At 42.0% G+C, this 20,995-nt stretch overlaps 2 protein-coding genes across 2 annotated transcripts; both read left to right on the top strand.

Annotated features, from left to right (window-relative positions):
* Positions 1–599: 599 nt before the first annotated feature.
* Positions 600–14,423, top strand: pom121 (POM121 transmembrane nucleoporin). Its single transcript, XM_037119117.1, has 13 exons — positions 600–1,213; positions 3,469–3,678; positions 4,949–5,098; positions 5,425–5,505; positions 5,647–5,818; positions 6,131–6,219; positions 6,299–6,378; positions 7,562–7,683; positions 7,780–7,879; positions 9,865–10,140; positions 10,791–12,401; positions 12,534–12,632; positions 12,949–14,423. The coding sequence occupies exons 1-13, from the start codon at positions 639–641 to the stop codon at positions 13,047–13,049; spliced, it is 3,666 nt and encodes a 1,221-aa protein (XP_036975012.1). The 5' UTR covers positions 600–638; the 3' UTR covers positions 13,050–14,423.
* Positions 14,424–15,585: 1,162 nt separating this feature from the next.
* Positions 15,586–20,737, top strand: tbl2 (transducin beta like 2). The gene is made up of 7 exons (XM_037119119.1): positions 15,586–15,810; positions 17,205–17,326; positions 17,614–17,798; positions 18,349–18,500; positions 18,953–19,079; positions 19,633–19,785; positions 20,125–20,737. The coding sequence occupies exons 1-7, from the start codon at positions 15,684–15,686 to the stop codon at positions 20,582–20,584; spliced, it is 1,326 nt and encodes a 441-aa protein (XP_036975014.1). The 5' UTR covers positions 15,586–15,683; the 3' UTR covers positions 20,585–20,737.
* Positions 20,738–20,995: the final 258 nt, after the last annotated feature.

The raw sequence follows: 20,995 nt of genomic DNA, 5'->3' as shown, positions 1-20,995 counted from the left end.
CGTAAACTCAACGACATTTAGGATGACATAACATTCAAAAAACACCAAATTTTACAAAACAATGTATTTAGGATAACACAGCAACATGTTAGAAGACACAATGAAGAAACATTTCAGCATTTTTTTTAGCAAATGTTGTCTTTTGTAAAAATTTGCCATTGTGTTTTCCAAAATGTTTGTGCTTTCTGAAATATTGTACTTTCTAAAATGTCTTTATGATTTACCAAGGCCACCATATTTGGTGGTCATTCAATTGAATACTCAATATACAGCAGACTAGTCCAATGTATTGTTATTACATATTACATTATTTAATTAGATATTAATGATGCATGAACATAGCAGGTAGAAGTGACCAAATAGTGACCAGATGTGAACATATTGTAAGAATGAAAATAAAATACAGTTCTAGTAAAATTCGAGTAAAATACAAACATCTTAAGACTGCACTTATTAAAAGCACTGGCGTAGCTCAGCAGCCACATTTCACCACTGAATATTGTCAAAGCATTTTGTGGAAACTGTTCAATCGTGGGGAAAAACAACCTCCAGCCCGATGAGGGGCGCTGTTGTACCAAAACGGCCAGCGCTTTGATTCGAAAGAAGAAGAAGGGGCCAGAACAGCAGCATGATGGGATATGAAAGTCCTCCGGCGGCGCGCTGCCGCCATGTCACCTAGAGAGAAACATTTAGCGCTTCTCTCTGCTTTAGGCATAGTTAGTTTTGCTTTCTATTATGTCCCCACTTTTCTTTATGCGACTTTAATTATTGCAGTTTGTTGTATAGTGTGTTACTATCACAGCGAAGAACCGCTTCCCGCCAGGCTAGGCCTGAATCCGCGGGCTGGGCTTAACGTCCCACCCGTGCTCCGGCGGTGGTTGGTGGGTTGGGGGATAACCGGCGTGTCGGTGGCCGCACGGGGGAAATCCAAGAGTAGCAGAAACAAAACCCCTGGCCTCCGGGAGTCAGAGGGACACTTAAGAGAAAGGTTCGGTGAACCAGGTATTTATCGGAGGGAAACCTTGGAAACTGACTCCTTTCTTTTCAGCCCTCGGGATTTCCTCATGGGGAGTTACATCGGCAAGCCCGAAAGTCCAACCGCCGACCCTGGGAGGCCGAGAGCAGGGAGAAATCCCCGAGAGCAGCTGCGGGAAAAACTATCCAGACCTAACCATGCTGTCTATACACCGAACAGGAGGCTGTCATTTGCTGGGTATGTTCATCATAAAATCACGCTACAACCGCCAACGCAAGCGCTGTGTGTTTGGAGGCGGCACGTTACCGGCACTGGCGAATAAGATAAAGGTTCAATTTCTTGGCGGGTATTAATTATTAACTCCTAAGCCGGTGGCAGGATCATTATCGGCAAAATTTTAATGACGAATACTATAATAACCTCTATTACTGATGTTATGGCAATGTATTGTACATCATGCATTAAAAAAAAAACATAATTAATGGGAAACAGGCTTGAATTCATCTGAGATTTTAGAAACAGAAAACACTAACATGCCTTGTCTGTGGTCTTAACTTGTTTCATTTACCATATTGGCAGTTTTTAAGGGAAACATCAGCCCTTTAAAAATATTGAAGTCATGGACATATTTCCTATGTTGTTGCTGTTCATAGTCAGTATTTATCAAGACATGCATTGTTTGACATTATGACATGTTAGAGAATAGGGAGTACAACTAGAATACTTAATTATTTAAACAAACAATCAGATAGCAGATAAGTCCATAAATTATCTCTGGACCCCCCCCCCCCTCAAAAAAAGCAAATATATCACTAACTTTAGTAAATGGCTTAACTATTCTGTTTCCCAGAATGCCATTGATAGCCCCAGAAAAGGTCTGGCTTGTTTTTGTAAATTGCTGCTACTACCAGGTATATTGGTCCTTAGAAGCTACTGTAAAGAGTAATTCAAGCGTAAACAGCTGACAATTTGTCATGTTAACCCTTTTTATTCTGTGATTTGATCTCATAGCCTTACCTATGTTTGTTTTTAGAAATGTACGCAATATGGCCTATAAATTGAATCTCCCACTTTTTCACACCAAACTTGATTTATGATTTTAAACGATAATTTTCCTTCTCACATAGAAACTTAAAATTACAAATAAATTATTAACGGCATGACTTTTTTTAATGCTTTTATTTTTTAACCTATTTTAAACAGTGCACCTTCAAAGAAAGAATGTGTCCCTTTGTAATAAAAATGCTTTTGTAAACATAAATTTAACATATCAGATTGCTTGCTATTATAAAAACAGATCAGTTTCCATATTGGTATTGATACATGTTAACATGACTTTCATTAAATACTTTATTTTTCAAAAGGTGCCTTTTGTTAACAAAAAACATTTTATCTCCCTGAAGATATGTAAACTAAATTAAACATCTGCATGCATTGCATTGTAAACATCACATGTTGGTAGATGTACAGGACATGAGGTGTGTGCTGGCATTCTTTTAAACACATTTTTGGCCAGGAACAGGAGCCTGTCTGTTTCCTCTGGCTCGAAGCCCCGTTGCGGCCTCTTAGCACAAACCTGGGATCGAACATTTTCAGGATGTGGATGAACCTCCGGCTTTTCCACTGTATATACGGCCACCTTATCTTTACTGATATGCAACATGACTGCATCTGTAACAGCTGTCCACCGGGACCATTTCTTTTTATACAGGACACAATGACTAAAAGCTTTCGCTAATGTTGGCCGCGTTTTAACGGGTGATTGTGGGCTGCCGCGGTCTTACCCTAACCATAACCCATCCTGTAGTGAACAACAAATGTTCCACTCTGATATGAGTCGGTCCACTGCCTTTAGTTGCAACAGCTTTTGAACAAACTTTGGCGCAGACTGTGGTTTGTTAGACGTCCGATGCCACAAAACCAAGCCTCTAACAAGAAAGTTGCCTTTTTTTTTTTTTTTTTGCTCACTGCATGTTGTTGTTTTTGTTTCTCTGTGGAAAGTCTATGTTGGGGAGGGTGGAGCCCATCATGAACTATGGGAGCCCATGAGGAGCAGCATTGGAACAAATTCATTTTAAATTAAAAAATGTATTTTATTTTTTTAAAATTGTCCTAAACCACAAAGTCGAATTATTGCTTTTGCCGATATATTGTCCATCCCTAGTAGAAGCTGATTTTAGTTTCAGGGGAACATTATGTGATCTGAAAGACAGCTTGCCCACAGAGATAAACTATGTAACTGTGGCAAAAAACAGCGTTTGAAACTAGCCTAATATTTGAAATCTAATATATCTGAAATGTTGTTTTCAGCCCAGGCAAACTTTTGGTCAGTGCAATCAGATAATAGACATCTTAGGTGTCACAAAAAAGCCAGAGTTTTGTAGGTACGGCTACAGATGCCTGTTGATGTAGATGTGTCCTCTAAATCTTGGCTGTTTATTGGAGGTAATTACATGTATCTACTGCTGCATCACATTGTTTTTACTCCTCAGGGAGCCACTGGGCACAGTGGGCAGGTTCACCATCACCCCCCAGCGTCATTACCCCCTACAACAGCCAGGTGCCTCATCAGTGGGAGTTCTACCTCCTGTCAATTGGGACGGCTTCAGGAAGAAAAATGTCCTGAGTCCTCGCAACTCTCCGGCTGTCCTGAGCCCCGTCACTGTGAAGATCGCTCGGCCTGACCACCACAACACGCCCAGGTCTCTACATTCACACAGACTTAGTCTGCCATCATGCCCTTTTTCATCAGTTTTTATAATGTATCGAAATAAATGGCACACATTATATAAAAACATGCAATTGGTCATATTTATCTTTTTTGCCTTTTTTTTGTGGCTGTTATAATTATGCAACTGCCAGAAAATTGATCTGCAATCATTTTGATAATTATTTGAATCTTTTAATCCACTTGATGAGCCAAAAAATGCAAATACTTGCCGATTCCAGCTTTTCAAATGTGATCATTTGCCATCTTTCTCTTCTGTTGAACCTGTTTGGCACACAAAACAAGTATTTTTCAAACGTATTTGACTAAAGGATTAATAAATTAATCAATAGAATATAAGTAGATATTTGACTATGAAGATAATACATTTGTGGCCATTTTAGTAGTAACAGTAACATAACTTTAACAACATTAACGATTGACATGATGGGACACGACTACAATGAATTTCCTCCATACATAAGAGTTTATCTCACCCACCGACAGAAGTAATTAGTCGTTCTAATTAGAGCTGTGAGATATTACAATATATATCAAAGTGTGATATAAAAATGTCTACCGTAGGATATAACCCTCATTTGTTTCTATCATAATTTTAACGTGTAGGCTACTTGTTTAGCACTCTTGCTAGACTAACTTTAACGTACACTACGATTGTGATTTAGTACGCCGTGTAAAGCACAACTCGATGCCCGAATGATCGTTGGATATCCAAATTTTGAGTTCAAAACAAGTTCATTGTATGAAGGCAAATGTAACTGCAGCAACGCTTCTGCTTTGTGGTAGCATTTTACGTCACCTGCAAGGACTCGTTTACGGCACTGGTCACTCGGGAGTAAACAGAGGCAAAGCAGCATGGCGGAGATGGAGGAGAGCGCAATGGAAGACGAAAATAATGTTACTAGTAATGTTACATCAGATGCGGGTACAGAAGCAGAACCCCAAGAAGATTTGGTGCCGAAAAGGGGGTTAAAAATGGAAAAAATCAGTTACCAACCAGACAATGGTAATCTGCAAAACGTGCTGCCAACAAGTTATTAGCGACTCAAAATATATATTGTTATCGGGATCTAAAAGTAGCTCTACCAAGATATAAAGCTTTGTCAATATCGCACAGCACTAGTTCAAATTGCTAAAGTTTTAGGTCAAGCTCAGTGAAATCCTGGTTTTCTGGGTTGTACTCTACTGTATCTTTGCTGTTTGGAATGTTAACACTGACCAACTGTGACTTGTTCTGTTTTTAGTTTTGACCACTTCAGTGCTGCAGGGCATCCTAGGGCCCCTGTAGACCCCTGCTCTAGGGAAAGTGTTCTCAAGGTTTTGAAGGAAAGCCGTAAAAGAGACGTGGAGGATGAGGACAGAAGCTTCATAACTGAGCAGAGAAGCAAAAGAAGGTACCTTGTCTGAACTGAACTAAATCAACTGAACTGAATAAGGAATATATAGTACACTCTGTCTCTTTGAAATTGTGTTGTCATGTCTGACTGAAGCCCCGGGGGAATTTTAACTTTAAAGACATGTGCGTCTGAATGAGGAAACAACATGAATTTAACAGACAGTTGAAGCCACACATTTTATGTCTGAAAAGGGCTTTAGATATTTTTTCAGCTTTTGTCCCTTTACAAAAAACAACACATCCTTATTTAAGAGCATTATTTGGATCATTCACGTTGTCAGTTAAAGTCGTATGCATGTTTGTTATCCATTTTCATTTCCCAAGGCGTAACGACAGTGGTGGGAGTGCACATTCTGCTTTTGGGCCTCTTTTACCGAATGGAACACCGTCACAGCTAGTCCCTAAGTGAGTCTTACTTTGTGTTCTGCTGTTTTTCATTACATTGTTACGGCTTGTCTTTGAGTTTTACTGACTGCGTTTAATTATACTTGCTATATTCCAAGTATAGAGCGGCTGTGTAAAAGCCTTCCTTTTTCCATTCTCCAGGCCAGGAAGCCTGAAAAGAGGGATGACCTCATTAGTGGAGGAGTCTATCATGAAGAGGTCTCGCACATCCTCCATAAGTTCTGCCAGTGGTGCCCATGCCCCAAGAGGAACTCCAGGGAGCACAAGAAACCCTATCTACAGCTCCTACAGCTCTACGCTAGGAATCAGCCAGGTAACACTTACCTGCTGAATGTTTACCGTACATGTCTCAGCTGAGATCAAGTCGATTTTTTTTTCTTTTTTTTAAGGGTATATTTTTTGGCCTTTACCGGCTTTATTGATAGAACAGCTGAAGGTACTACAGTAAATCGGATGAGAGAAAGGGGGAGTGACACGCGGCAAAGGGCCCCAGGCTGGGACTCAAACCCTGGGCTGCTGCAAAGGGCAAAGCCTCTGTACATGGGATGCCTGTTCTACCAACTGAGCTAGATGGTGCCCCATCAAAGGGAGGTTTTAAACTTAATCTCTATGTTTACTTTCAAAGTTGAAGAAACGGTCAGCAGCCAGCTCCCCTCTGTCCAGCCCTGGATCATCTCGTTCTCAGACTCCAGAAGGAGCCTCAAAAAGACTCAGGTATGTCTCCACTAGTTTCCTGCTTACCGTCCATATTTAGTTTAATGATGCTGTTTTTAACTTGTGGTTTCTTTACCAGAGAGGATGACGGGCAGTCTCCCAGCTCAGCGTCCTCGGTGAGGTCGGACCAGGCAGCATTTGAAAAGGCACCTGTTAGTTGTAAGTGTCATTAATCTCCAATGGCTTGAATAAACAAAATACACAATGGCGCAAAAACAAAGTATACAGACAGATGTAGACTACAAATGGTTTATGGTCAGTTTAACGTTACATGACCAAACAAAAGTAACATTGTAACTGTCGTTGGTAACTTTTATGAGGAAAAAAATACTGCAGTTGTAGGCGGAGCAGCGTCTGTCCTCCTGCCTGTCCTACCGACTCTTTGTCACATTTCTGCCCGAAAAACAGCGTCTGTCAACGGCAAAAACCTTTAACTCACTCAAGTGGTTGTGTTGATAGAAATCACCACGATGGTCAGCCCTCCCGACCGAGACTTAAGTGAACTTTCCCCCAGAAAACGGCCTCCATCCCCGCAAGTGACAGTCACACAGCGACCTGTTTAGTGATGGCGATTATGTGATAATGTAATTCAGCGCGAAAAATGTAACTCTTTCACTTCACAGGATCTTTAAGGGGCTGGCTTCTCAATCAACACACATTATAAACGGTCCGCGGGTTTAGATTAACAGAGGGGACACCTGGGAAACACACTGATCATAATAACATGTACTGTCATGTCTCTTTAGGAGCTGCAGCGCAGCTTTCTGTGTGGATTATGCGGTGGTTCATTTTTACTCCAGCGGTGCTTCGCTCTGTGTAAAAGACTAACGGCACAGAATTGACGAACCGCCGCTGCAGCGTTAATGCAGCATCTCTGTATGAGGGGGCTATTCTCAGACTTTGAAATTTATTCATGTCGACGAATCTATGTTGCCGGTTACGTCGACGCATCATTCCAGCCCAAATGGTCATTGCCCTGACTTCTATTTTGTTTTTACATTCAATAACATGAGGACAGGGATTTGACTACAACGCTATGACTGAATGAATGTAGGAAGGAACTACTTTGCACCTGGCTGATATTTCAGGGTTGGTATTTGCACAGTAGATGCTGATGCTTAATCCATTCAACAGAGACAACAGCTCTGATGATTTACAGCAGGATCTTACTGTAAAAGAACACAAAGAACCGTAATGGAAATATGTCCAGAATAAAACATTTTATCCCTGTAAAAGACTGATATGTTTTACCTTAAAAACATATTACAATATTCTAAATAAGACAAAATGACACTGAATACTCTGATTTACATTAATTTTCCACTATGTGATGATGTTGCAGTCAAACTGATGACAGTCCCCAAGGTCCCAGTCACTACTTCAACAGACTCCACTGGTAGTGGTGGGAAGAGGAAACGCAAGATCCAGTTGGTGTCCAGCCACCGAGATGACCAGATCTCTCTGGTAGGGAGTGCCACATTCTCCGACTACATGCTCCTAGATGCCCTTGTTCATATAGTCTGTGGCTCTAGATTACCATCTGTGTTTGTTGACTTTCAGCCCCCACCTCCAGAGCTGGGCTACACTATTACTGTGAAGGACCTGGATGAAGAGAAAAAGGCTGCCATCAGTAAGATCCAAAAGGTCCTGGAGACACCTGGTGAGCAGAAGCAGCCACAACGATCAATAGATAGATAGATAGATAGATAGATAGATAGATAGATAGATAGATACTTTATTGATCCTGGAGGAAATTCAAGCATCCAGTAGCAATAACAAACATTGAACATACATACAATATCAAAGAAACAGTAGAAATAAAAATATGGAATAAAAAATGTTATAAAAATGTTTTGTACAACTGTATAAAAATATAAAGTGACATAGAGGTAAAGAGTATTAAGGGGACAGGGGACGGTGTACAATTAAATTAAATTGGGCTATAAAAGATGAGTGCTTTTGAGTGCATTTGTCCATTGTCTATTGTGCTTCCTGACATCACTGCGAGCTGTTGTACAGCCTGATGGCCAGGGGGACGAAAGAGTTATCGTGTCTGTTGGTGGAGCAGGATTGAGACAGCAGTCTGCCACTGAACACACTCCTCTGCCTGCTGAAGATGTTGTGCAGAGGGTGGTGGGTGTTATCTAGTATGGACAGCAGTTTGTCCAGGGTCCTTCTCTCTGCCACAGTCACCAGAGAGTCCAGCTCTGTGCCCACCACTGAGCCAGCTCTCCTCACCAGTCTGTCCAGTCGGGCAGCTTCCCGCTTCTTGCTATAAACAAAATTCTTGCAATAAACAATATAACCCCGTCTTCTATTTCACTTGTACACTGTTCACTAAGTTTGGGTAGGTTTCCAGGTCTGTGAGCTTCAACCGGTCTGAATTTTTGCCAACTGACTGAACCAGCAGGGTGGAGACAGCTAGTAACGTGTTGCTAGTTAGCAGGAGCCCCGGAATAGCCAATTAGCTCGGTTCCATTAGTGCTGTAATGCTTATGTCTTGTGTTGTTGGGTTAGGGTTGAGTTGTGAGTTGTGCACACAGTGCCACAATACTATGTGGTGAGTTGATGCAGGCTATGCTGCAGCTAACTAGTGTTGCAGGCTGATGTTGTACCCTTTAGTAAGAAGCCTCCTCTTGAATCGCCACTTCTGTATGCCCTCAAGTTGGTGCTTAATGCTGTGAATACAAACTCAGCATTTCGCGTATCTGTTACATATAAGAAGCCCCGGTGTTTTAGTTGACAGAAACCCTGTTTCTTAATAAGGCTTTTATTGTGAAACATTTGCAGGAGTGTGTTGCAGAAAACTCATGGACTTGCTAACTGTAGCTTATGTGTTTTATTTTCCTCCAGTTTTACTCAGCTGAAATCTTATTCATTATTTTGATGTCAATCTTTAGAATATGGATAGTTGAATTGTTTTGAGAAATAAAAATATTATGCATCACAATGACATGACTGTAGTGCTGCTGTCATTGTTTGGGTTTCCAACAATGGTGGACTTATGTTGCTCTTGGCAGCATGTCATGTGTAACAGCTATTTTGATATTACCGATCTGGTCAGGCATGAAACCTGATATTAATCTGGCTTGACATTTATGTAATTGGCCCATCCCTACTGTTTGATTCATGCGCTGCTGTTGTGCTCCACTCACACATACGGATTCTAACATTGTCAGTGTGCCATTTATTGTTAATTAAACCTTTAAATATATTGCGCTGTTCCCCACGCAACTCAAGACTCAAAAGTCGAATCAAGAAACATTCGGCTTTCTGCAAATCTGTGTCAGTTCCTATTCTGAGAATTTCAAATGTGGCAACACGAGAAAATAACTGTCCTAGCTGAGCATTACAGGAATAGGGGCACCTGCCAGTGTGAGTCCATATGTGTGAACAAGGTAAAACCACAGATTCAGCTGTCCCATTGAGTCATCTTGCTGGAGTGTTCAAACTTCATAATAGATTTATTCTTCTAAAAATCATATGAGATTTCCATTTCTGCTTGCTTCTGAGATGATGTTGCTGAGTAATTGCTCCTCCGGGCTGAGTGTCAGGACAATTGGACTTGACTAGTCTCATGAAGCTGTTGCCTGGATAAGCCTCTACCCTGACCTCTATACTTTCTGTTAATTTGCCCTCTTGTAGCTCCAGAGCCAGAGAAGTCTGTCTCTCCCCCAGCCACCTTGTCCACCCAGCCTCCCTCCTCTACCGGATCCACCACCACCCTGAGCAGCCTTCTAGCAGCCCCTCTGCCCACATCCTCCAGCTCAGTTGTGCCAGTCATTAACCTGGACCCCAGTCCAGGCAGCAGTGTCAGCACAGGGCCTGCAGCACCTGTAGCCTCCAACCCGCTTCTTGAGGCGCTGAAAATGAAGAGTAACAATCCTGCTAGCTCTGCACCTGCTGCTAACACAACTACAGGTATGACCACTGAACTGTTTCCACAGTAAGTTCTGAAGTTCTCTTGCATTAATTTCCAGAAAATCTCAGCTAGAGATGAGCAGTAGACTTTAGTTTCACGGTAGTTCCGACTAATCGCCTTCCCCCACAGTGTTTTGAAATAGAGCACTTTCAAACGTTGGTAACAGGTCGATGCTTCCGTTAATGAAAAGACCAAAAAAATGTGAGGACAATGCCTATGAGCAGCAAATAATGCCACAGTAACTCATTTTAAGACAGGAGTGGTTAAATTCCAGAATTAACAGGCTGTAAGTAGCATTTGTAAAATCTAGTTTTCATTCCCCCTCTTTCCCCCCCTTTTTTACAATGTGATATTCACTCAATTTTTGATAAAGTTAAAAAAGAAACTAATAAATGCTTGGTATTCTCATTATGAATTTTTAATAACGTGAACATTAAGTTCAAAATTATACAATATTCTTTGTCTTTCTTTTTATTGCATAATAAAAGGGTCATTAAAATAACTCTGAACTCATATAATTGTCAGTCTGTGTAACATTTTAAACATCTTTCATCCAGAATGTCCCACATATCTCATCACATGTTTTGACCCCATTCTTCTTTGATTCTGACATGTTTTTCTCTCCATAACTGGCTTGTTGTGTCTGTAGTGTCTGCATCAACCACACTGGAACAACCCAAGGGCTTAACCTTGAAGGTTTCGACTGCAGTGGCCCCACAGCTCCCTTCTGTTGCCCAGCCTCAGTCGTCTTCTGCTGGGATGGAGCAGCCATCCGCCTTTACTCAGGTGCTGAGTCAGGTCTCCAGAGCTCCAAACAGCACTCCACCCGTAGCAGGAGCAAGTCTGTTCGGAGTGCCCAGCCAGATTGGCACCTCTACTGCTTCTTCAGCCTCTAACCTGGCCACTGCTACTACCACTACCCCATCCAGCAATTCAGGGTCAGCTGGTAACACCAACCCTCTGTTGGCTTCAGGGTTCAAGCCCATCTTTGCTGTCACCACCACCACTTCTCCAGCTACATCAACCCCAGAGAGCAAGCCCTCTCTCCAAAATTTTAAGTCAATTTTCGGAGATGCCACTTCAGCTGCTGCCTTTGGACAGTGTCCATCCAGCACAACCACCAACCCCACCTCTACAGCTTCTTCAAGTAGCACAGCCTCACTCTTTGGATCCACAGGCAGTACCACAGTTGCTCCACCTGCCTATCCTGGCAAGACCAACACCCCCACTGGCACAGCATCCACAGGTTCTATCACCACCATGCAGCCCACAGCCCAGCCAGCTGTGACAACCCTATTTGGAAACTGGTCAGCACCATCCTCAACAAGTACCAGCTCAACCACAGCGCAGGCCCCTAATACAGGGACTACATTTCAGTTTGGAGCTGCTACCACCACTACGTCAGCTGCAGCTCCTCCCGTTGCTGCTGCTCCCGCTCCTGCTACCACAACCTCTAGCAACGGCACATTCACATTTGGTGCCACACATCTAGACCCTCAAGCAGCCAGCCAGAATATGTTCGCCTTTGGCCAGGCAGCACCCAACCATAACACAACCACTGCTTCATTTGGAGGATTTGCCATGGCCAGCACAAGCTCCACCACTGCTGCTGCCACTACCCAGTCGACTTTCACATTTGGAAAGTCGTCATTTCCAACACCAGCTTCACAGTCAACATTCGGCTCGTCAGCAACACCGGCCCCAGCGGCTCAGTCAACCTTTGGCTCGTCTGCAGCTCCGGCACCAACAGCTCAGTCAGCCTTTGGCTCGTCTGCAGCACCAGCGCCAACAGCTCAGCCAACATTTGGCTCGTCTGCAGCACCGGCACCAAAACCCTTCACTTTTGGAGTCGGTGGAGCATCAGCCACACCTGCCTCTAACCCAGCCCCAGCCCCTTTCGCTTTTGGGACAGCTGCTGTCACCACAACTTCCAGCTTTGGGAGCACAGCTAAACCAGCATTTGGAGCCAGCTCCACAGGTTTTGCGTTCGGTGGCACCACGGCTCCGTCAGCTGCACCCTCAGCTCTGCCAAACTTTGGTGCTGCAGCTCAGACTCAAAGCTCCTCCTCAGGCACCTTCACATTCGGCAGTGCAGCTCCTCAGCCGGCTCCCTCTGGCCCTGCTCAGGCAGCACCTGGTGGATTTAACTTTGGTGCTGGTATGCCCTGTTCCCAGTTTGGAACACCAGTCGCCAATAATCCTGCACCACAGATGGGAAACTTCAACTTTGGAGCGACTGCTACTGAGAAATCAGCCTTTGGTAAGAAATAATGACAACAGTTTTGTTTGCCATTTAATATTTTACAGAGGATTTCGATAGTGTGATGTCTAACAAAGCCACAAACACAATTTTGGCTTAGTTTAATCAAGTTGTGTACTGGTTTCTCTGCAGGAACTTCTACCCCATCCTTCGGGCAGAGTGCTCCTGCAGGACCAATTCCCTTTGGAAGTCCTGGAACTCCAGTCCAAGGCTTCAATGCTGTTCCTTTTGGTAAGTTATTGATGCGGTTTTTGATAGTGACGGAAATTCTTGAGTCTAGGTGAGCTTTGTGCAGCCACGATTATTTAGGCTGGGCTTTGAGTGTTTATCCACTCTAAAATAGAACTTGATGAGTAGTAGTCATTAGATGAAGAGGTGAAGCCAGGGCTTAAGATTTTTGTATTTTTTATTTTTTTACCAGCACCACTGGTGTAATCACTCATACAGCAGATGAGACTCTGGCACCCCTTACTACACCTAATATGAAGAAATTAAAAGAAATGTAAATGGCACATCCCAACATGTTCTTTGCATTTCTTTATATCAGGGACTCCGGCGACTCCCTCCTTCTCGATTGGAGCCGGATCAAAGCCGTCTGGAGCACGGCAGAGGCTGCAGGCGCGGAGGCAACACAACAGGAAAAAGTAACCTGTCCAGCACCGCTTTTCAGAGGACTTCAGCTGTTGCTGCTATGGCTAATCTGGTTAACGTTGCTCTCTACTAAGCCCAACTTCCCCCACCCAGGCCACCACATTGCCCTCTGCTTCTTGCCCCTGCTCCTGTGGGTTGTGCTGGCCCGAAACATTGTTTTTGCAGAGGAGTTAGAAAGTGCACACCAGCTTGCTGAGTTCATGCTGCCTGGAGTACTACATGACCCGGTGAGGGAATGTAGCAGTGAGGAGACGGGATCCATAAAAATGCACTATACTTGAAGAAGGAGAAAAGACAGTCACATAGTTTCATTCTGAACAAAAGCATATCCAAAGTTCTCTTTCCTTTACAGTATGTGGACACTCCCATTGGTTTGTCTCAAGGAGAATGTTGAGTCTGGCAAAGACGTGGAGCCTCGGCTCAAACATTTATTTTTTTACGTGATGAGCTCACTGGTTTGTATGTTACCGAATATTTGAGTACATTATCTGAATGTGTCGGAATAGGGGGTAGTGCACAGTTGATTCAGATATGGTACACAACGCGGCAGTGTGTGTGTAAAGTAATGAGACGTTTGCATTTTAAATTATTTTTTTAATTGGCTCTCTAAATGAATGATGTGTTTCTGCACTTAAAGGGCAACTTTAGTCTTAATGTAGGTTGTGCAGACCCTTGTGTTTTTATTTCATATTCTTTGTCATTGCAAGCATTCCCAGAGTCCTCCTGTGGACGGCCTTTTTTTGATAGTGATTGCCAACACTGATGTAATTAGCAGGTCAGTATTTCGTTAGGATGACTGCTCTTGACTTGTGCTGACAACCAAAGCCAATTCTTAAATTTCATGCCTGTGAAAAGAATCTGTGATCTTTAATTCCTGAGATGTGTTTGTTTGTGCCAGACTACCTCTCTTTATTCCCGGCACTGAATCTGTGTTCATCCACTGAAAGATCACGAAGATCAATTCGATTTTACCTTTTAACTACTGTTATTACAGATTTACCTTAATAAATGGTGAGTCTTTGAACATCTGCACAGCAACACATTGTCCCCACCTCTGAAATATCACTGTTACAATAGATTTACTAGAAATACAGAAATATGTCAGAGTGGAAACCCTTATCTGCTTGTTAATAACAGTTGCAGTCACTATGTTGCAGGGATTTTTGTAGTGTCCAAGGTCTTTTGTCAAGGAAAGATGACAATAAATCCATTTATGTTGGCAGTCAGAGTTATTTTATCAGAATGAGTTCTGTTATCAGTAATAATCAGTGCTTATGAAAAGTCAGCAAGTATCTGAAGCAGTTTTTCATCGTTAATTTTGAATTAATAAAAAGTGAATTTTGGATTTTTGATGTTCCAACAAAAACACAATCAACTCTTCAGGGTCCTTTCCATCTACGTTTTTCATATAATACCTTAAACTCTGTCAGTCAGGTCAGAATTAGTAGGTAGTCTGGGTTTGGGGTACAGCTCATCATATTAGTATTGTTGTATTTTGTTTTTTCCTGTACAGATAACACATCTTTTGAATAGTGAGCACACAGGTGTAACAGGTTTGGTAAATTGACAGAAAATATATCTGAATTTACTTAGATAATATAATAATTTGCCTTTTGTTTTTTAATTACAAAACATTAACAGGTTTCAGCTGCTCAAATACGACAATTTGATGTTTTTATTCATCGGTTTGCATGAAAAGGGTGAAGAAGGCAAATAATTGAGGGCCAACTTCTCTGTAATTATACCAGGCATTTTTCACAACTTTATTGACAAAACAATAGGGGTTATTTGAAATTAAAGCACAGATTGACCGATAATGAAATAAGTTGCTCACAGTCCAAACGAGAAATCTACATTTGCGTGGGGTGAGGAAAAAACAGAAAACATTGCAAAAGAGGTTAACAGCTATAATGTACACACACATTCAGGTGATTTAAAGGGGTACTTTGTAGTTTTGGGAGGGGAAATTCAAAGTCTGAATTTCAATACTTACAATATTAATTAGGTGATGATAGCAAAAGTTTTTATATATTGATTCCTAACTGAATAAACAAGTTGTTCTCAGAGGAAACTATTGTCCCCAGAACACTGTTTGAAACTAGAAAGTTGGCAGGGTCCACCACATATAAATAAAAGTCTGAAATTGAGTTGTCCTTTAATGTCAGTGAGTATGTTCTGTGTATAAAAAAAAAAACAATTAATTAATTGTAAAAAATCAGTAAATGAAGATCTTTCTCTAAAATTCTACACTAAAACTGCCATCCAGGTACTCCTGGGTAATGACCTTTGAACTTTGAGTGATTTCGTCTGATTTTCACAGACCGCTTGGCGTCTCTTTCTGGTGTTCATTCGCTCCCTTGTCTTTAAACTTTGCTGTTTCCTCATAGATGAGAAACTAGCGAGTAAACATCGTGTCAAGATTAAGTTTGAAACTGCGATTTAATCGATAGTGTGCGGCTAGAGTCCTGTAGATGGCGGTAATGGCGGTTATCTCGGTTTGCCGCATAATTAAAGCGAAGAAGGAGGGGGAAAAGTCGCGAAGAAGATTCGGACGCATGCGCATTGCGCTAGTAGTGAGTAACAGCGAAGTGGACGGTAGCGGGGCGAAGTACGTGGCATAAAGCTTTCGATATGGAGTTAGTCGCACTGGTCGCCCTCACATTGTTACTGGGTGCACTGGTTGTTCTGGTTGCATTGGCTGTGGGCAGACGGAAAGAAGAAATACGGGAGGAAATAGAGAAGGCAGCGGAGTTTGCCGGTAAGAGCCACACTAGCTAACGTAACTCTATCCGGAGCGGGGACTGAGGGGAGGGCGGTGAGTCACCAACTATCTCTGTGCACTTTGACACACGCGTTGCTTCTGCTGTGTTCATTCATAACGAGAGGGAGCAGGAGAGCAGTGTGTGTGTGGTAGGCATGGAGCACGTCCACTATTACACTTTCTGAACCGAGGAATGAAAGCTAATGCAACTTTAGGGTCAGGGTTGTCGTGTGTCAATGGCCACCCTAACCCTTCAATGCTACATGTGACTGAGCAGTGGGATGACTGCTCCACGAACAAGCGTTACCTGTTAATTAAGCAAACATAGGTAATCGTTCCCTTGTCGCCAATCGTCTTCTGAACTTGAAGGCTAACTACTGCAAATGCAGAAGTGATTATTAGAGAAGGAACATAGTTTGATGATATTATTACTTTTCAGAGCCTCAGTCAGCTGTCTTACTGCAAACTAATATCGTTTTTCAGTCTCCATGCTTTCTATTATTCAGTGTCAGTCTGAACCCTGAAAAGGCGATATCAGTCGTCCCCTACAAATACCTCGAATAAAGACTATAGTCCAGTGGTGTCAAACTGATCCAGTAAAGTGCCATGTGGCTGCAGGTTTTCATTCCAACACCACTGCTATAGTCTCAGCTTAGTGCCTTGACTGCGACCTGTGTTTGTGTTACATGTTATTCAAAAGTAAAATTACACCCTGGCAGTTACCAGATTTTGGTGGGCGGTCCCGAGATTGGCAAGTAAAAAATTGTGATATCCATCATCATCCACACATTTTTTGCAATGATCCCTGATACAGGCTTTAAAAAATGCTTGTAACAAATATAGGTAACGATGGCAGGACGTTTTATAGTTTAGCACAGCACTTTACAGTCCAAATTACATCAGAGCATTGATAAAGTAAACTTAATCAGGAATTAATACTTCCAAATTACCTGAAGCATCTTTCTCTTCATTATGATCTCTAAAACAGAACTGTTTATATTGCCTTGTATAGGACAGAGTGTAGGTTTATACTAATATATGCTTGATTGCCATAAGCCATCAGAAAGCAAAACACATCTGACACAACTTAGATTTAAAAAGAAACAATGGCTCAATAAATGATTTTTGTGTAATATGATTAATGTAATGTGTAAATTAAATACATACATAATAAAGTATCCTAACATAGCAAAAGTATCGACATTTGCCACTACTCTATGGATATTATCTCCCACCCCTATGATCCTGTGCACCAGAGACCTTCTACAACTGACAAATACAGAGTCTTTGAGACTTTTTTTGAGAGACTAATTAGTCTTCGACATGCTTTGCCTTTACTCCAGTTTCTTGAATTCAGATGTTCTTTAGTGACAGTGTGCATTGTCTCCTAGCTGAAGGCAGTGTTGCGAAAGGCCCTGCATCCAGAAAACCGAAGCAGGAGAAGCAGCGCAGCCGCAAGGACAAAGCCTCACAGCACACGTTCAGCCATCCACTGTTGGCAGCCTCACTGAAGGTAATCTAAGAAACACAATGAGAGGGAATACACCCGCTTTGAAAGAGCTGAAGACTGCTGTTCTTTAGCGACCTGTCTGTTGCTAAGATCAACGGGCCCCATCTCTATTCAGCTTGGTTACTTGAATATACTAGAAACGTCTCTGACAGTTGTATTAACATGCATCAGTTTTAGTGAGATGTATCCAATATGTTTAATTACACTTTAGATGGCAAGAAATGGTGTCTTTAAGCTCCTTCTCTAACATCCATTCAGCATGTTTGTATATGTTTGCTTGTACATTTCAGAACCACAGCGGGAATGTGACATGCCTTGATTTCAGCAGTAACGGGAAGTATCTTGCATCATGCGCTGACGACCGCACTGTCCGGATCTGGAGCACGAAAGACTTTCTGGAGCGGGAACACAAGTGTCTGAGGGCCAATGTGGAACTGGATCACGCCACACTCGTCCGCTTTAGCCCAGACTCCAGGTCTCTTCTTCTCTTCTACTGACCTTCAGCAGGCCCTCACTGACAAAGCATTCTCTGACATCCCCCAAACAAACCTTGAGTCTCAGATAAAGTTAAACTAAGACAAACTTGAAACAGTACGAAAAGATAAAGAACATATTTGCCCTTGTATTTTGATTGTATATGTAATTGATTGTACCCACTGCTATGATAACCCAATTTCCCTTTCAGTGATTAATATCTATACCCCCCCAACTCTATCTATCAGTCTATCTGTCTATCTGTCTATCTGTCTATCTATCATAAAGTGGAACAGACTGAACTCATTTGATAAAATTTGTGCAAATAACACAGCTTTTAACCTCCACATCAGCAATTCTAGCAATGAACCATTACTTTGTGATATTGATTTTTTATTTTTTTATTTCTCTGATTACTGTTATGTGCTGCACATCTTAAAAACGGTTTGTCAAGGCAAAATGGCTTTGGTTCATCTCATGGGCATTCTTTTGGCTTCAGGCACATGAAAGTCTCACCTCCTTCTTCACTGACTCTCATGTTTTCACGGCAGGGCATTTATCACCTGGTTGGCGAATGGAGATACTATTCGAATCTTCAAAATGATGAAAAAGGAGGACGGCACTTTGAGCTTCAAAGCTGCTCCTGAGGACTTCCCACAGAAACACAAGGCCTCCATCCTCAACATTGGCATTGCAGAGACGGGTATAGAACACATGATGTCTCAAAGTCAAGCATGAATTCTTACGTCTAGCTTTCTTTTTTGTTGATACTATGTTACTACTATGTTTAAGCCAGCCATTGACAGGGATACAGGCGTTTTTAGGGTGGATGCTACCAGCAGCACATAAAAACACTCTACAGAATTAATGAATATATCGCTCTGACTGACACCTGTACACCCAGTATTTGCCCGCTGTGTGAATGAGGCTGTAAATAATCATAGCAGCCTTAAGGTGTGTATTTGAAACATTTCTACCAAGAAAAACAATTAGTCTTTAAACTGAGTCCCTGTCTGGCTAAATCCCAAAGTGAATCACGTGAGCAGAATTAATGAAAATATCTTCTTTTGTTATCTATATTATCCTTTATGAATTAGCTTCTAAAATCAGTTTGTGTGATGATTGACAGGCTGATTCTGTTTCTCCTCTCCACAGGCAAGTTCATCATGAGTGCCTCCACTGACACTACCATTCTAGTCTGGGACTTGAAAGGAGAGGTTCTTGCCTCTATCAACACTAACCAGATAACCAATTCTTATGCTGCCATCTCCCCATGTGGCAGGTCAGTCCCACGTCTCCATCACCACAAATGTTCCACTTCAAAGGGTTAGGGTTGGATTGATTTTATTTAACAACAATGAATCAAATTATTTATAATGTTCCTGTTATGACTGTAATAAATAGAACGAGATTCTTTAATGTTGGCAAAATGAAAACCGGTATCTAGAACATGAAGCGTTTTAAGACACTGAGGGTTATGCCCTCTTGAGTATCTTGTATCATCAGTATCATCAGAGCGATGTTGGAACACTTTGATTGTTTTACCCAACATACATTGAGAAGCTAGTCCAGACTTTTATGCTGTCTTTACATTGTGTTTCAAAGTAAAATATCCCATTTAGTTTTCAGCCCAAACGTCCAAGTACTGTAATCATTACTCTTCAAAATAAAGGCTTAGTTATAGTAAAGGCCATTGCAGTATTTCCAGTTATTTGTTAGCATACTGTATTAAGCATCCTCATCACTCAGTCAAAAACTTCTCCAAAAACAGAAGAAGTAACAACAAAGTCTTTTGTATGTAATTGTGTGTGCACACTTTTTATCCTTGTGCTCAGGTTCGTTGCCTCATGTGGCTTCACTCCAGACGTGAAGGTGTGGGAGGTTTGCTTTGGGAAGGGAGGAGAGTTTAAAGAGGTGGTGAGAGCTTTTGACCTGAAGGGCCACTCTGCAGGAGTTCATGCATTCGCCTTTTCCAATGACTCTCACAGGTAACGGAGGCTTCTCTGATTAAAATACAACGCTAAACGTGGTTAATATTGCTGTAGCTGCTCTGAAAGTCTGAAACCAGGAGGAAACAAAATGCAAAAAATACATCCCCCTTAAAATTATTACATCACAACAACACCAAAGTATAAAGCCCATATGTTTTGGTATACTGGGGTTATTTGCAGCTTCCAGTGGTTGCCTGGCAGCATTAGTGATGACAAGACTCCAGGAAGTTACGGCCCTTGGCCAAGAAATGGTTAGACTGCAAAACTGTCTATTAGTGATTTTACTGTGTTAGACTTGCATGGAATTATATTGTTATCTTTCTTTCAACTTATTAGAATGGTTACTGTCTCCAAAGACGGCACGTGGAAGTTGTGGAATACAGATGTGGAGTACAAGAAGCAGCAGGATCCATACCTCCTGAAAACAGTCCATTGTACATCATCTGAGGGTAGTCTGGTTGCCTTGTCTCCAGACGGCCGGGTGGTAGCCATCAGTGATGGCTGTAACATAACCATGTTCAACGCTACCAGCGGTGAGCTGGAGGAGGAGTTCCTAGGCATCCACAGCGAGGAGATCACAGACCTTAGATTTGATATCAACGGACGCTACTTGGTTTGCAGCGGCGACAAGGCTATCCGAGTGTTTCACAATGCCCCGGGCTACCGAGCAGCCATCAGAGACATGCAGGACATGCTGAAGAAGGCCCAGAATGAGGGCATGAAGCAGAGACTGCAGCAGCAAATCAAAGAGGCTCAGAGCACCCTGGACACAGTGCTGGCTGGTCCCATCGACTAAAACAGCCGCAAGAAACTACACTCTGATTGTGATGTCTGACTCTTGACTGATAATCTGTTTTGCAACCTCAGCTCTCTCTCTGCCACTAAATCTGGTCTGGAGTAATGGAAACTGCATGCAGTTTTAATAAAGAATCTTTTTAAGCAAAGATAACAGTTTGATTTCCAAAGTTTTTATTATTGCTGCTTCATCATGTTAAGTCATATCTCATGAAATCTCTGTTGTTGTTTTTATAGTTGCCCTCTCCAGCTTTAAAGAGAGACTTCAATAATCCTATGGGAAATTTAGAAGCAAAAAAATGTATCATCCCTGACAGGGAATGGAACATGGGCCTTTTCACTCGCTCTCCAATCAAAAATGTGTTTTGCTCATAGAAATTTAACTAGAAGTCTGTTTGCACAGTGATCTACT

This window comes from Acanthopagrus latus, chromosome 13, assembly GCF_904848185.1.
Source record: "Acanthopagrus latus isolate v.2019 chromosome 13, fAcaLat1.1, whole genome shotgun sequence".
NCBI classification, from domain to species: domain Eukaryota; kingdom Metazoa; phylum Chordata; class Actinopteri; order Spariformes; family Sparidae; genus Acanthopagrus; species Acanthopagrus latus.
Note: the sequence above shows the minus strand (reverse complement) of the source record. Positions and strands in the feature narration are given on the sequence as shown.